The sequence below is a fragment of the Clytia hemisphaerica genome, unplaced genomic scaffold, assembly GCF_902728285.1.
Source record: "Clytia hemisphaerica strain Z4C2 unplaced genomic scaffold, Clytia hemisphaerica genome assembly, whole genome shotgun sequence".
Lineage (NCBI taxonomy): Eukaryota > Metazoa > Cnidaria > Hydrozoa > Leptothecata > Clytiidae > Clytia > Clytia hemisphaerica.
In genome coordinates, this window is record NW_027103587.1 from 1,569,727 (window position 1) to 1,585,018 (window position 15,292).

At 34.5% G+C, this 15,292-nt stretch overlaps 2 protein-coding genes across 2 annotated transcripts; one reads left to right on the top strand and one right to left on the bottom strand.

Annotated features, from left to right (window-relative positions):
• Window positions 1-18: 18 nt before the first annotated feature.
• Window positions 19-15,002, bottom strand: LOC136801458 (E3 ubiquitin-protein ligase FANCL-like). The gene is made up of 16 exons (XM_067058104.1): window positions 14,841-15,002; window positions 14,308-14,369; window positions 14,103-14,163; window positions 11,808-11,864; window positions 11,384-11,487; window positions 11,153-11,200; window positions 8,854-8,896; window positions 8,645-8,701; window positions 6,733-6,774; window positions 6,470-6,584; window positions 3,531-3,614; window positions 2,720-2,765; window positions 1,987-2,068; window positions 1,121-1,237; window positions 608-679; window positions 19-474 (listed from the first exon to the last, which is right to left on the bottom strand). Exons 1-16 carry the CDS (start codon window positions 14,928-14,930, stop codon window positions 448-450), a joined length of 1,107 nt encoding a protein of 368 aa, XP_066914205.1. The 5' UTR covers window positions 14,931-15,002; the 3' UTR covers window positions 19-447.
• Window positions 4,625-6,473, top strand: LOC136801457 (uncharacterized). The gene has a single exon (XM_067058102.1). It carries the CDS (start codon window positions 4,831-4,833, stop codon window positions 6,238-6,240), a length of 1,410 nt encoding a protein of 469 aa, XP_066914203.1. The 5' UTR covers window positions 4,625-4,830; the 3' UTR covers window positions 6,241-6,473.
• Window positions 15,003-15,292: the final 290 nt, after the last annotated feature.

Genomic DNA, 15,292 nt, shown 5'->3' on the forward strand with positions numbered 1-15,292 from the left:
TTACAATTATTACAGAATATTACATTACATTGCCTTTAGTTATTCTGATATTCAACTTAAAACGAAAAAAAAGTAACAAATTACTTTCTAAAAGATTTTCCTCGGTTAAAATTAACTTTCGCTCAAAATGGCAAAACAATTCGTCAGTTATATAAATTCTTCGGTATAGAAATTACCAAGCCATTTTTTCAATTTTATTTCCGACTTATTTTTTTACCGATTAGGTAGAAAATTTAAAATTTAGTAGTAACATGAGCATAAACCAACATAAGTTTTTTTCCTCTACATAGCTAGCATATTCATCTTGAACAACTCCATACCATAGTTCCATCGCAATAGAAAATAAGTTCCACAAATATACCCATTATTAATTATTGTACAATTTTGTTTGCCCGTAATATTCCGAGCTACAATCTTTATTTTCGCTCCTTTTCACCCAATCGATATTCATTTCTTCAATTTGATGGTCAATTTCTAAAGAAAAGTAACCAAGATAATTTAGTCAAAAGAAATTTCATTGCACAACAAAGTCGGCTACACCCATTTGGAGGCTAGTCATTTGAAAGCATTTATACACTCAACTCAAACATTAAAAGAATGAAATTACCTTTTCACAGTATGGACATTGACCAAAAACTACATTAAAACTTTGACGGAATGAGGGAAGACATCGCATCCACTGGAAAATGAAAATAAGGAAAACTCATATAAAGCCTAGTTTAAGTGATTAAACCAAGATTTTTAAAGTTCTGCTGACTTAATTTGCTTAAAGTGTACTGACTCATCAAAAATAATTGATCTTTAAAATCCATTTATCTATTGATCTAACCATCGAAACGCTCAAATCTCTTTTGGAAATCTTGTTTGTAGAGGTTTGTACTGAAAATTGAGGTCAACATAAAAATGCAACAACAGTTTTTATGTTGGTTCTTGGTTCCAAACTTCAGCCACATATGATTAATTTCAAGGTTAGGGCCTTTTATGAGCTAATTCTATCGGACTATAATCTACGTTTAGCCTCGAAGTAATGAGTAATGTACAAAAATATGATTATTGCTAACTTGAAAAATCGCTAACAAGAAAAGACTAGAAGTAAAATAATTCTCGACATTGATTTTACCTCAAGTAAGCATGATGAGTGAAAAGTTTGAGCACATCTTGTATCTTCACAACTTTTATCAGGAATCTCGTCCTCCAGTTGATATGCATAACAAATACCACATTCAACACGTAATTCCTGCGAAAAGAAACGTCAGGTTTCGCACTCAATTTTTACTATTCCAGATAAATGTAAAGAGAAATAATTTTCGCATTTTTGGGTGTCTACCGCGAAAATTAGTTCCGAAAAATGTAAATTTACCTAAAAACCTTCAAAAAAACCAAGGAATACGAAAGAATTTCGGCGAAAAGTGTGTGCCAGCCGCGAAAATTAGTTCCGCAAAATAGGCCAATTTAGAATCCTTGTACCTCGAAAATAAGTTCAGCAAAAATTAGTTCCCGCGAAAATTAGTTCCCTTAAATGTAGTCGCAACTTGCAACTTTTAAATGCACATGTAGCTTATTGATGGACTGGATAGGGCTGATAAATGGCCTGGCGTAATTTAGCAGACTCTATTTTTTGACTTTGCTTGAGGTGGTAGCAAATCTATGCCAGTAGATCCAGTCTCTTTTTGGAGCTAAACTTACAGAAAAATATGACCATTAGACTATTTTTTTCAAATTTAGGAGGTATTTTGATGTTGCTAATATAGTTTTGTAAACTTTGACTGGGTTTTAGAATTTAGAATTAATTCAAGATTACGATGTCCTCTAGTCTACTTCAAAATCATCAGAGCAAAGTTCAGGCAGCTGTAGCTGTCTATGTACTACCGGGCCACCTAATCGCACCATCCAGTCTATCAAGAGCCCTAAGCGGACTCCAGGTTAGGTTTTTCTGGAACCTTTCTATATTGATCAAAGTAGATCTTACGATCAAAAATTCCTTACATTGATTTCCACGGTTGTCTTCGATGGGAATTCGATGTCAAGTACTGTTCGTAAATTGTCCAACAAACCTTTCTGATCGTCCCTATTGAACAATAATTATAGTCTTAGGAGTATTAACAGGGGAACAGCTGCAGAGTACTGACCAATAGCTGGGTGGAGGTATCTATATACTAATATCTGGTACTATATTTGGGGTGGGCTGGGTAGATCTCTCATATTTAAGCTATTGTCCTGGATTTTGGATTTAGGTAGGTAATGGGTAAGGATTCCCCAATTTCGACAAATCAGAACTTGAACTTCTCAAATCTTTCGCTAAAATTCTCGAAAATAATCGGATTGCATTCACCGGAAGTATATTTATTGGTGAGGTAAAATTGAATGCTAGGTGTGTATGGTAAGGCAATATTCCAGGGTAATGTACCCAATATTTTCTTAATTACTGGCTTTTAAATAAGGGGTTTGAGTCCATTTTTTTCTCAAATGAGGATTCTCAAAAATGTTAGCACCAGGTACTGAAAAGGGGTGGTGGTGCCTAAGAAAATTTTTTCTGAAAATGAAGATTGGCACCCTATTGACTACTATCCTGCAGCAGTTTACCAAACATTTATCTAAAATTTATCCATATAAAATCGCATTTTCATTGGTCTAAATTAATTGAGCAGCAGAGTTTCGAGCATGGAATTATGCCTAACTCAGATGCATGTCAGGTTGCTTTAAGAGAGGAAAAACGTACCATAGGTGCATGTGTTTATTCAAATTTTGCTTTAATGGATCGATAACTAAAAAAAAACATTCATATAAATTTCTTTACAATCATTATCCAGTTATCATCGTCATCGCTTCTTCTACTATCTAAGTTCCATACGATACTGTGGATGGGTGGGTATAGAGCTGGGCATTTGTATAAAGGGAAAAGAACGACTGGGAAGGGTTGACTTTTTCAACTTATTTTTCAAGAGACCGCGAGTTTTCTTCAACTTTTGAAACTACAGAGAGTTATGTTATACGACATCTAGCGGTATGGGACAGTTTTTAGTTCTAAGGAGAAAGCTTCAACCCAGCTGGCACACAACGTTGTTTCAACGTTAATCTAACGTTCACAACGTCCATATAACATTAGATTAACGTTAAAACAACGTTGTGTACCAGCTGGGAAAAACACCTATCAACCCTTAACGGCGCAGTCAGTTTTTGAGGAGACTGGTGACGAAAATACAAAAAAGTTCTTTCGACGACGGTATCGAAAATACAAGCGTAGGAAGGCCTTTTTACACCGGCCCCTTTTACACCATGCTTTGGTAATCCAAATTTTTTTTCTCCATTTTTAGCCTGCCCCTAATAGACCTTATCGGAGGTTTTGATTTTTCTAAAAAAGCGATGCATTGTGGGATTGTTTCGAGTGGATTACAATAATGTAATGTAATTACAATTCTATTGTAATACACTCAAAACAATCCCACAATGCATCGCTTTTTTAGAAAAATCAAAAACTCCGATAAGGTCTATTAGGGGTAGGCTAAAAATGGTCTTCACTGCGGACTTACCAGTAGAAGGACCAAGGAAACGGCATTCTGGGAAGGTGGACGGTTGCAGTGGGTTGACATCGATTCTCAATGAAGCATTCTTACCTAAGAAGAGAAGAAAGTGTAGATTGTTTCTAGAGTAGCCCTGAAAAAGAAAAACTTTTTTGTATATATCTTTCCTCCACTCCTGCAAACATTAATTTTCCAATGCCAATCTAATGGCGTCGACTAGCCATTTTACGTGTGTTCATGGCCGACCTGCTTGGTTATATACGAACCGAACCGAACCGAACGTGGAATCGGAAACCCGTCTTGGGTTGTGCCCCTCACTACTTAAACCTGTCGGCAATGACGAGTTCGGTAGAATTTTGCAACGGAAAATGGTTTCATTAAAGTTTTCATTGCATGGGTGCAGATTATTTTTCTGCGCGTGTCCCAGTGAGCCGTTTGATGTGCGGGGGCCTCCGCCAAAACTTTGGGAACAAATCAATGATAATTTCATTTTTTGAACCTTCTTAACATCATAAAACAAGATTCAAAGGGAGAAAACAAGTTTTATTTTTCTATTTTTTGTTTTTGTTTTATAGGAGCTTTCTAAAAACATCATAATTTTTTAACACCTTGCTATCTTCGAACAGATTGCTTTTGCGTTCGCGTTTTGTTGTTAACATAACTAACTGATTGAATAAGAGAAAAAGTCAAAAGTTACTTGACGATACTAATCATATTGAATGAAGAAATCAAGTTATTGATGTCGGCTGTAAAAAATTGCGGAAAATAATGTGAAAATATCAATATAGTGTGGAAAGGCGATCGAAATATGAATGTTATCAATATAAATATAGCAAGGAAAAATAATAATAAAATCAATATTTTATCAGAAAGAATTTTGATTTCAAACAAGGAAAGGAAGAACTGCTATGTCAGAATTGTTTTGAGTTACATCCCAGTTACATGCTGAGAAGGATAATAAATTAAATTTGGGCAACCAGTAGAGGTTCGATAGAAGCGAGATTACTTCTTGATACAAAGAAAGAGAACAATTTCAATAGGGATTTTATCAAAGGAGTATATACAAGTCGACCCACGCTAAAAGAATTCAATAATTCAAAGAAAAAGTTTTAAGAAATCAAACACACAAAATCTTTGAAGCGAATATATATCATCTGTACGAAAAGAAAATCAAAGCGATAACATAATACCATCTATTGGATCAATGAGGTACTGAGAGCTATAATAAGCGACAATTCATCATATTTACTTATCAAAACAAAAAATATACTGTCTACGACAATTCAATTCAAAGAGACTCACTAGCAATATGACTAAGTTATTGTATATGGGAATTATTTGCGTTTTGATGACACCATCAAAGGCAGAAGAGGAAGATATAAAGTTCAAGACTCATTTGTATTTATTTGATCAAGACCCTTATGGGAAACTGGCCAATCATTTGATTACACGAGGCACCCTTCTATTGTGTGATCAAGTCATTCCGAAGGCAGATGAATCAAGAATCACCAGAATAGCTCACCATACAGAAATGTTGAATTTGATTCAAGAAAAGAATGAGACAAAACTTTTGGAAATGTTAAATGTGAGTAAAACAGTTACTGAAAACGATTTGATAATGGTTGGACCCATGACTTATACTGATATGAAACATTTGAATGACAATTTTTACGAGGTATCAAAATTGATTCACACACGACCAGTTCTCATAGTGCGCAAGGGTGAAGTCCTACTTTTGGTCAAATTTTTGAAATCATTTCAAAGATGTATGACGGCTGTTGTATTTTCTTTACTCTGTGCCTTGATTATCGCAACCATCGTTTGGATAATTGAGACACTAGCCGGGAGTGATCATTTTCCCCGATCGCCCGGTACCGGATTATGGTCCAGTTTTTGGTTTACAGTTGTAACTATGACGACTGTAGGTTATGGGGATAAAACTCCTAAACATCCATTAAGTCGATTGATTGTTATCATTTGGATTATTTTTGGATTGATGTTGGTAGCTTTGATCACAGCCTCTGCTTGGAACGCTATCGACGAGCAGTATGATACAAAAGGAAAAAGCATCGCTGTTATAGATAGATCCATCGAGGATTTGATCGTGCGAAAAAACTTATTGGGTACATCCGTAAGTGTTAATGAATACGATGAAATTATCGACGCAGTGAAAAGCGGTACTGCAGACGCTGGCTTGATGGAGAAACATGCTGCAGCATCCTTCTTTGCAGACCACGAAGATGAAGTGAAGGATTTAGTAATTGAACGTGAATTGGAGACAGATACAAGTCTGAAAATGTTTGTTCATTATAACAGAACAGTTTTGAATTGTGAAGATGATGAGATGGCAATGTCGGACGAAGAGTTAGAAGATGAAAAGGAGACCATTACTAAAACAATCGCCAGTCCTTTATTAACAAACAAATACGTGATAAGGCCGTTACATGAGATCTTCGACGGCTTAGATAAAGGCCTAATGATTTATACAGCTCTCATTGGAGTTTTTGTGATTCTATTAGCATCAATTGGTGAGCTGGTGTATAGATATAAGTATCCTTTGGGTGATGTTCGGCAAGAGGAGACCATCCAACGCGAAAAATATGCAGAACTCTTGAAGAATATTGAACAGTTTATTGAAGATGAGTTAGAGTTCCGGATACGGAACGGAACGAAATCAACTAATTTTAATAGCAATAATATACGACTTGCGGCAAGCTAGTGAACAGAGACAACAAGCCGAAAAGGCACATTACTTATGCCTGTGTCAAAAAGTTTGCAGTTGTTTTATTTTTGGCCATAACTTTTGGTAAAAAATTTAAACACTGCACACCTTTTTGACACGGACTTTAAAACACCATAAGCTGGATACAGGTCTTTGAATAAATATAAACAATAAAGATTTCAGAATAAAATTTCAGATTATCAGAAACTTAATTATGTTTTCATACCGAGTGCAATTCTTCGATATTGACAATCATATGATGGAACTTCAGGCTCCAATATCCAACATTCTTCGTCCAAATCCTTTAGAACATTCCAAAATAATTGACATTTGTCTACTATCTTAAATAAAAGAAAGAATAACATTCAATTTGGTTAAGACTGAAATTTGGCAGCTTAGCAACATCCATGTCAGAATATAAGGTTGCTGGAAGTCTTTGGAAGTCTTAATGATGACTTTACTGGAAAATACAGAATAGAAGTATTTTACCTTAACGAATTTATTGTATTTAACAAGAATCTTCTCATTTTTCTGAAGAAAAAAATAAAATAAATAAAGATAAAAAGATGAATTTCTTTTAACCCTTCTATTCAACAAAGAAGCCAAAGGCGAATTTTTTGATAATCTTTGAAATATTTATCCGATTGATTCGATTTTTAGAAAGTGTGCCTGAGTGTTCACCAAATAATTGGCATCTTTTGTTAAAATTTTGGCATCATTGATGACGTCACTCTTTGAAAATACCGAAAACATGACCCCCCTCTAACTTTATTCACTTATATTTTTTTGCTTAAATTTTGTGAGGCAACTCCACGTACGTGACATGCATTATTGGGGCTCAGGATAAATTCTTGACACCTGTTGGTATCGTGTATTTCACAGACCGGCCTAAATTGCTCTTTTATCTAAATAGGCCCTAGGATACTGTATCTAGTAATTGGTAAATGCTAATTACTTGAAAAGAGTTAAGTATTGATAATACAAGCTTCCAGACAAAATTTAAGCAAAATTGAAGGAGCGGTTACGCTGTGAGTATTTTAGGTAAATTTTAAATGGTTAATATCTATCACTGGTGAAAGTCAAAAGCTCCAGTAGTTCCTCAGTTCCAGCAGGTGATCAACGTGTATTTTACAGACAGGTCTGCAAAGTACCAAATAATCATGGGAACGAATTGTTTCTGTTATTATTCTCTTTTATTTGACAAATTAGTCTTCAGGGACAAATTTCAGTCAATCGAACAAGTCAATCAGCTAAAAGTAGACATACAAGAGTAAGTAATGAAGGCATAAACTGAGGTATCCAATGAAAGAGGGTAGAACGCAAAAAAATTGCCATGAACGGAGGAGACAGGCGTGTTTGCCTAGGGTTCGAAAAATTGTCATTTTGGAAAAGAGAATATGATTAAAATGGGTATTAGTAAGGGGAAGTTTGTAAAATCGCTCGATATTTTTAGCCGAAGTACTTGTTATACATTTTTGGAAAGCTAAGGGGTAGGGGAATCAAAATAACATTTTTTTTTCGGAAACTTTGATGTGATTTTGGGACAAATATGGCGGTCTCAGGCAAAAATTATAGGGTCAAAATTTAATGAAAATTTTAGCTTTAAAAAATAGAGACCTGTTGTATATTTTTGGAAAGCTCTTAAAAAATTAAGATTAGAAATATATTGCGGGGATAGGTGATTTCAGTACCTAACTTGAGATATTGAGCTCCAAAAAGCGTAAAAACTGGACAAAACAGCTGTTTCTGGCTGAAAACACTGTTTTTAAGGGTTGATATCTCGAGTTAGGTACAGAAATCACCTATACTTGCAATACATCTGTAATCTTACTATTTTTAAAGCTTTCCAAAAGTATACAACAAGTTTCCGTTTTCTCAAGCTAAAATTTTCATAAATTTTTGACCCTATGATTTTTACCTGAGACCGTAATATTTGTCCCAAAATCACACCAAAGTGTCCGAAAAAAAATTGGCACCCAAGTTATTTTGATTCCCCTACTACCTACCCCTTAGCTTTCAAAAATGTATAACAACTGCGTTTGACTAAAAAAATCAAGCGACCTCAGAAAAACGAACAATGTTCCCCCTACTACCCTATTGGAACTAATTTTCGCGGGAACTAATTTTCGTGGTCGAAAAGAAATATTTGAAAAATTGCATTTCGAGGCTTTTTTCATTCTGGAATTTTCTCTAAAAAAAGCTTGATAAAAAATACGTAACATAGCAAAAATAATAGGTAAGAATCCGCCATGGAGCTTGGTGGGAATTCACTGGATGGGAATCCACCAGGGATCTATTTAGAAAAAACAGGAATTCTTCACCAGCCGATAATGCTTCTAAAAATTTCAATTACCAAAAAATAGAAACAAATTTATAACAAAGAGATGAATTAGAGCTTTACCTTCTGTTGTAGGTTTACAGGAAGATTTGTCGATGCAACAAAATCGGAAAAAGCACCCTGAAAAGACAGATATTATTATCTTAAACAGTAAAGAAACGATTCTGTAGAATTGCCTTTTGCAAAGTTTTTTTGCATGGTGGTACTTATGAAGAAAGCTAAATCCTATGAGCCTAAAACATAGATTTTTGTAGAGCAAGTCTCAAGCTCACCTGTCTTTCAAGAACCAAAATATGCTCTCTCGATTCTTTGTCACTAAAAGATAAAATATAAAAAATTCTTTGAAGGTTTCAGCCAAACATCATCGCGCGAAATTGGTGTTGCGATTTTTGTCATCTCAGAGAAGATTGCATTGCATTGTTTTTTCGCGCGCGTTCTATTTTGTGCCAATCAAATTGCGTCACGCATTCGAAAGATTCGAAAATGTTGCAATCAAAATCAAAACAAAAAGTTTCATTTGAGACTTTGGCTTTTGAAAAGAACACATTGAGTTTTTCAAAAAATAAAACCTGATCGTGCTTTAATTATTACTCTCATTCTTAAAAATAAAACTTGAGAATAAAGGAAAGTTGTAAAATTAATTAAATTGAGATTCGATTGAAAGAGGTATGTATAAAATGGAATGCTTTGTTGTTTGCTTCAGTTTTCACAGTACTTTCCTGCCTTCAAAATTCAGTTATCGAAGGCAGCCTTTATTTATCTAAAATTTATTCTTATCAAATGGTGATTCAATTTTGGATATAAAAAACTCCCAAGGATGACCAGTAAGTTTTTATTTAATTTGGAAATGAAAAATGGCAAAAAAGAATGAGTAGCTAGAAACATCTGTGAACTGTCGGCCATTTGTGCGAAAAAGGTATTTTTTTTTCGAAGTTCTTCATTCAGTAAGACTATTTTCCAGTAATATTTGAAAATTAGGCTGCTAGTTTGAAAATCAAACCCAGCTCGATGTTTAATTTACTTTTGTTGATCAATGTAAAATATGTTTTGGATTTTTAAATGCTTTGAACTCTTTATGAAATTAAAAACTAAGAAATACTCATGCTAAAATTCCCTATGCCCTTTACGTCAAAATCTAGATTTTAGAAAAGTTTTTATTATGCCATCTCTTCTTGTTCGAAAATCACAACATTCTTCAAAAGGAAACCCCATAACATTATACATATTTGGAAAGCCCTTTGATTATACTTTTCGAATGTTTTGACCTCCAAATTTTTTGCTATTGTTAAATGCGGGGTTTCCCTGACATGTAAACAACCATTAGGGGAATTCAGGGAAAAATGTCTCTGTTTTTCAAAGTGAAAAATCACCACATCGCAGACCTGAAACTTTGTATTTGTTATACATTTTTGGAAAGGTCTAAGATTGAATTTCAAAGAAAGATGGACCTTAGCAAGATAAAGAAATGCCCACGATTTTCTACGAACCCTGGAACACAGGAGGGTTTAAGAATTTTGTTCGAAAAAGCACTGAAGTTCAACGGCTGACAAAATGAGAAATCCTTGGAGTAAAGAGCTCAAAAAAGAGTAAATGATAGACGAAGTATTTTACTTTTCAAAAATATATACTTCTTTCATCAAAGAAGTATGAAAAATGAATAAATAAGCGTTGTTACTTAGGAAAAATCACAAATTATTTTTTCTTGTCTTCTTTTTGACATATTTTCGAATGTTTACCCCCGTCTTTTCTGACGTTCGATTCTTTGACGTCAAAACATGGAAACCCCATTTGTCGCGATGTAATGAATGTGAATCTTTAAAAACGTCATTTGGGCTCTTCCAGAAAAAAACCGTTCATGGGGGGGTGGAGGATGAATTGTCCAGGGGTATTTAAAAAATACCAAAAAATTGCAATGTCCAGGGGGTAAATTCCAATGTCCAGGGGTAATTTTTTGTGTCCACAGGGTTGATTTGATGTTTGTCCAGGGGGTTAAAAATCAAAATGTCCAGGGGTAATTCATGAAAAAAATAATATATCCTCCACCCCCCATGAACGGATTTTTTCTGGAAGAGCCCTTTTTATGAATCTTGTTCGTAAAAGTGGATTGAGGAAAGATCAAGATATCATTTTCAATCCTTCGGGCTTCTTTCTTTTTTTCTACAAGGAAAGCATGTTGAATGCCCAAATTTTAAGAATATTTGGAATTTTAGTCCAATTCAGCGTCACCTTTTACGCAAATTTTGGTAAAATTTTCAAAATTACGTGTCCCACGTAGGGTCTATTTTGTCGAACTTCAGCACGCCCTGTTGGTCGACAAGGGCAGTACACCCCATTGATTTCAAAGCCGCAAAAGGGCTGGATCCGAAACTCTTGGATGGGAAATAAAGCAGCTTATTTCCCATCCAAAACACGTGAACCGCGTGTTTTCAAAAAAAGTCCTAAATGTGAGGCAAACAAGGCTTCACTTTTTCTTACTTGAGAAAGGTTAAGATTCCTCTCTTTCTTGACTTCAAACGCAATGGTCCCGGGATTGGATGAGCCTTGGTAAGTGAAAATCATAATTATAATTACCAGTGCACAAATTTCAAAGTCCCGAAATTATTGTCAGTGAAAACCAACCTGAAAAAAATTGTATTGTATTAAAAGTGGCGTGCACTACTTTTTTAGAAAAGTTGAATAATTTCAATCTTTTGTCATAACTTTGAGTAAATTTTAATTTGTTAGGAACACCTTAAAGTTAAGTGTTTAGTATAGCAAAATAGCCTAAATTCTAAATTCATATTTCATAAAAATTTGATCTACTTGTCCCAGCCTATCTGTTCAATTTCTTGGAAAATCTCCGTAAGTTGATGTGAGCCAATGTCATCTGGGCGGTCATTCAAAGATGAGAAAGAGGTGATATTTTCCTGTAAAGAAAATAACTCATGGAAAGTTTTGCATTGCAATCAAAACATGTGTCGTGTGTTTTTATACATGATACGCATCCCTATATCAAAATCAATTCTTGGGATGTGCACAGCCTATGTATCGCATCGATAGGGACAGTTATGATAAGCTGTTTTAAAGTGTTTTTTTTTTAATTTGAAACCCATCATGTTTAAAGTTTTCCTTGGTATTTTAAAATCAGACATCTGAAAGGTTGAGAAAGCGAATACAAGAGGCAAAAGTAGAAAGGCAAATTAAAAGTTTTGTTTTTTCCTTTTTTATTAAAAAAATAATAACTTACCACAAGAGCTTTCAGTTCTGTCAAAAATTCGTGGATTGATGAGCTTTGATTGAGCTTCTATGATGATATAAGAATTGGGAACTTCAATAAAAAAATTATTTTTTAGCTATTCGATCTATATATGGGACAATGAAATTTATTTCAATTGTAGAAATACTTGACTAACAGAGGGTATAATTTTCTAGCTTGAATAAGAGATAGACTAGATTTAAGTGTTGGCTTGCTGTTATCCGATTGACCCTACCTTGAAACCTGGCCACCAAAAAAAAATTAGCATTTACCCTGCATTGCATGTTTTGTCGTGTTCAAGCTGCTTTAATATTCAATCTGTCGCATCATTTTAAACAACAACAAATTGAACGAAAAATTTGGTAACATCCTCGAAATCTTTTATCCAGACAAAAATTCAATTATAAGTTTTTTCTGATTGGAAGGAACCCGGAGAGAACTAATGTTTGCAGTCGGAAAAAAAGAGAAAAAAGTTACATTTTGTGGTATTACCGTAAGTTGGTCTAATATCGACATCCCTCGTGTTATTCCGACACCCTTCTTTAGAGACAGGAATAATATGAAAGTTTGAATCACTGATTGAAAGAGGATTATTCCTCTCTGACCACTAAGCAAAGAAAAATAGTTTTGACCTTTCTATCAATTTCAACTGATAAAAAGGGTGTCAGAGTTAGATGAGGGATGTCGACATTAGACCGAATTAGGCTGGGCTTAAAAAATTGTTGGTTTGCCATCACCCGACCCTAGATTTTGGAGGTGGGTCGGTCGGTCGGAATTTTTTTTTATTTTGGCGATTTATGAAATTTTCGTCCATGGAAGGGTTAACAGTTTGTTTACATTTAGGAAATTTTGAATAAAAAACAGAAGTGCTAGCAGGGAAATTATGCTTGAGACAAACAAGATGCGAGTTTTGATTTTTTATTGTTTGAAGTTTTTGAAGGAAAAAAAATCTTATTTAAAATGGCAATAAATTTTTTGGGTCGGCAGGTTTCGAGGTAGGGTCGGTCGGGTGACGGCAAACCAAAAATTTTTTAAGTCCAGCCTTACGGTAAATTTTCGCCATTTGGGCCAAATTTTGTATTGTTTATAGTATTGTTTAAAGTGAGATCAGAAAAGATTTTGTTAAACGTCACTGGCTCATTCATCCTTTTAAATTCATGAAATACACCATTAAAATGTCTATTGACTGATTTTACGTCAATTACAACCAATTTAGCTAATGGGTCCTTGAAGATATTGTATATATATCATGAGTGTTAAAATCATTAGTAAAATGAAATATACATGCATCTACCTTTCCTAGGGATCTAATTTTTTAACAATGAAAAAATTCATAGACGATATTGGCTTAACATGAAAAATCAGATTTGACCCCCGAGAATTCCCCACAATGATTTGCGTGGAAAATATTTCACAGCAAACTTTTTTCCACGCAACGCATTGTGAGGGATTCTCGGAGGTCAAATCTGACTTTTCATGTTAAGCCGATATCGTCTATTCCCACAAAATTCAGTTTTTGAGTTTTTTTTACCATTGTTAAAAAGAATAATTAATTTAGGTCTTCTGATCACATCAAGAAAAAGTGGTAGTTTAGTTTAGATTTTGGAAACGCAGCAGTTCTAGGAAATATGACAGCTTTTGGGAAAGCAAATGTTTTTCATGGTATCAGCCCCCCCCCAGAAATCTGAAGGGCACCTAGGCCAAGTTAGTAGAGGGGGGCTAATGCCTTGCAATTCTTTGGGGTTACCTATTCATTAAGGGTACCTAGCTGTCTTGATGGAGGCTCTGGAGGCTGGTAATATTTTCCAAATCGAATATTTCAAAATATTTCAAATTATTGAATTTTTTTATCCTAGCACCTAGTTTCCCATCCAATTTTTCTTTTGTTTCCCATCACGCCATCTTTTGCTATATTTTTCTAATGTGATTGTTTTGATTTACAGCCGCCATCTTTATAGCATAACAACAAAGCTTATTAGCAGGCGTTCATGCGTGAGCATGATTTTAGGAATGACAAAAGAACAAAAAGTGTCAATTCAAAGAAATTATCTGCTGAATAGGGGTACCTAACTCAAAGCAATTTTTCAAGGGGACCTAACTCGTTGGGAGCACCATGCTTTTCAGGGGCACCTGAAAAGTGGGCTGAAACCATGTTTTTGCGACACATTCTGGAGGTGGAACAGTTTGAAAGAAATCTTGACTCATCAGCTTAAAGATCTCGACAATTTTTAAAAGAACTCACATGGAGACCCTTCTCGGCCTCTGTAGGTAATGCTAACAAATTACCTTCTGAATAGCTTCTTCGTACCCTTTAAGTGTTTGCGAAACATCCCAGCTACAGTCCAACCTAAATGAATGATTAAAATTACAATGTACTCAAAATATGAAGACAAGTTTTTACTAAATAAGCCAGACCACCTTAAATTTCAATAGGAGCTATTGTTGGCGCTATAGATAGATATAATCATCATACTCCAAATAAGAATCTGACCTTGCATCTTTCAGAGAACCTTTTTCTTTGAGGTGTATGTTTACTCTAAACTCATCTTTGTTCTAAAGAGAATAATGAAAGAAATGTTCAATTTTCTAAACACTCCTGTATATATCGTTGAAAAGTCAACTCAGAGCACTTACTACAATGGGGCCCCATGGCCCCCCCCCTTTTTGGAAGACCATGTCATACGTTTTTAAGAGTTACCATTTTAATTTGGTTTGAGACCAAATGAAAGCACAAAAACTATTATTCTCCCCAAATATATATCGTTTTAAGGTGTTTTGAGGGTGTAAAAAGTGACAAATTTTATTTGTCGCCCAACCATGGTGGGCGACATTTTTTTCCAAATATTTGGCCCCCTCACTCAAAATGGCTCGCCGGTGCCCATGTGTTTTAAAAATAAGAAACTTAAAGTATTGAAAAAATAGATATATTTCAATAAAAAAGATAATCCTGTATTCATCATTTTAGAAGGTTTTCAAAGTTCTAAAGGTTTTTGGACAAAAAATGATTTTGCTCAATATACTTACTGCAATAATGATATATCCACAAAAACAAATTCCATCTTCGTCTTGAGGTATCAGAATGATGGAAGTGTCGAATGGATTTTGGCAAGACATCCTTTATTCCTTTCTTTCATATTGTGCACTTACAATAATCTAAGAATTATGAGTACATTATTTCGAAAATAATTGAGTGCATTTTTAATATTGCATTTCTAATTGATCAGAAACTGTTCCAAATAGATATATGAATTATTTTGCATTAGAGAATTAATGTATACAATAAGCAAGGTCTGTTTTAGAAAGGCCTGATAAAAACAATATGAAAAACCTGCTAAGATTATACTCATTTGACAAACATAAAAGAATGACACGACACAGTCTCAAAATAGCTTGCAAGAATGCTTCAAGCTCTTCGAAAACAATTAAAATATAATTATCACAAAAAGTTGGGGAAATAGAATTAGGATATCATTCAA

Excerpts from the sequence above, each read along its gene's own strand:
- LOC136801458 (XM_067058104.1), bottom strand. The coding sequence starts at position 14,930 with ATGTCTTGCCAAAATCCATTCGACACTTCCATCATTCTGATACCTCAA. Across the intron at positions 11,201-11,383 it reads GAACAGATAGGCTGGGACAA|GTTGGTTTTCACTGACAATA; the intron begins GTAGATCAAATT and ends AATTTTTTTCAG. Across the intron at positions 3,615-6,469 it reads ATATCGAAGAATTGCACTCG|GTAAGAATGCTTCATTGAGA; the intron begins GTATGAAAACAT and ends TTCTCTTCTTAG.
- LOC136801457 (XM_067058102.1), top strand. The coding sequence starts at position 4,831 with ATGACTAAGTTATTGTATATGGGAATTATTTGCGTTTTGATGACACCA.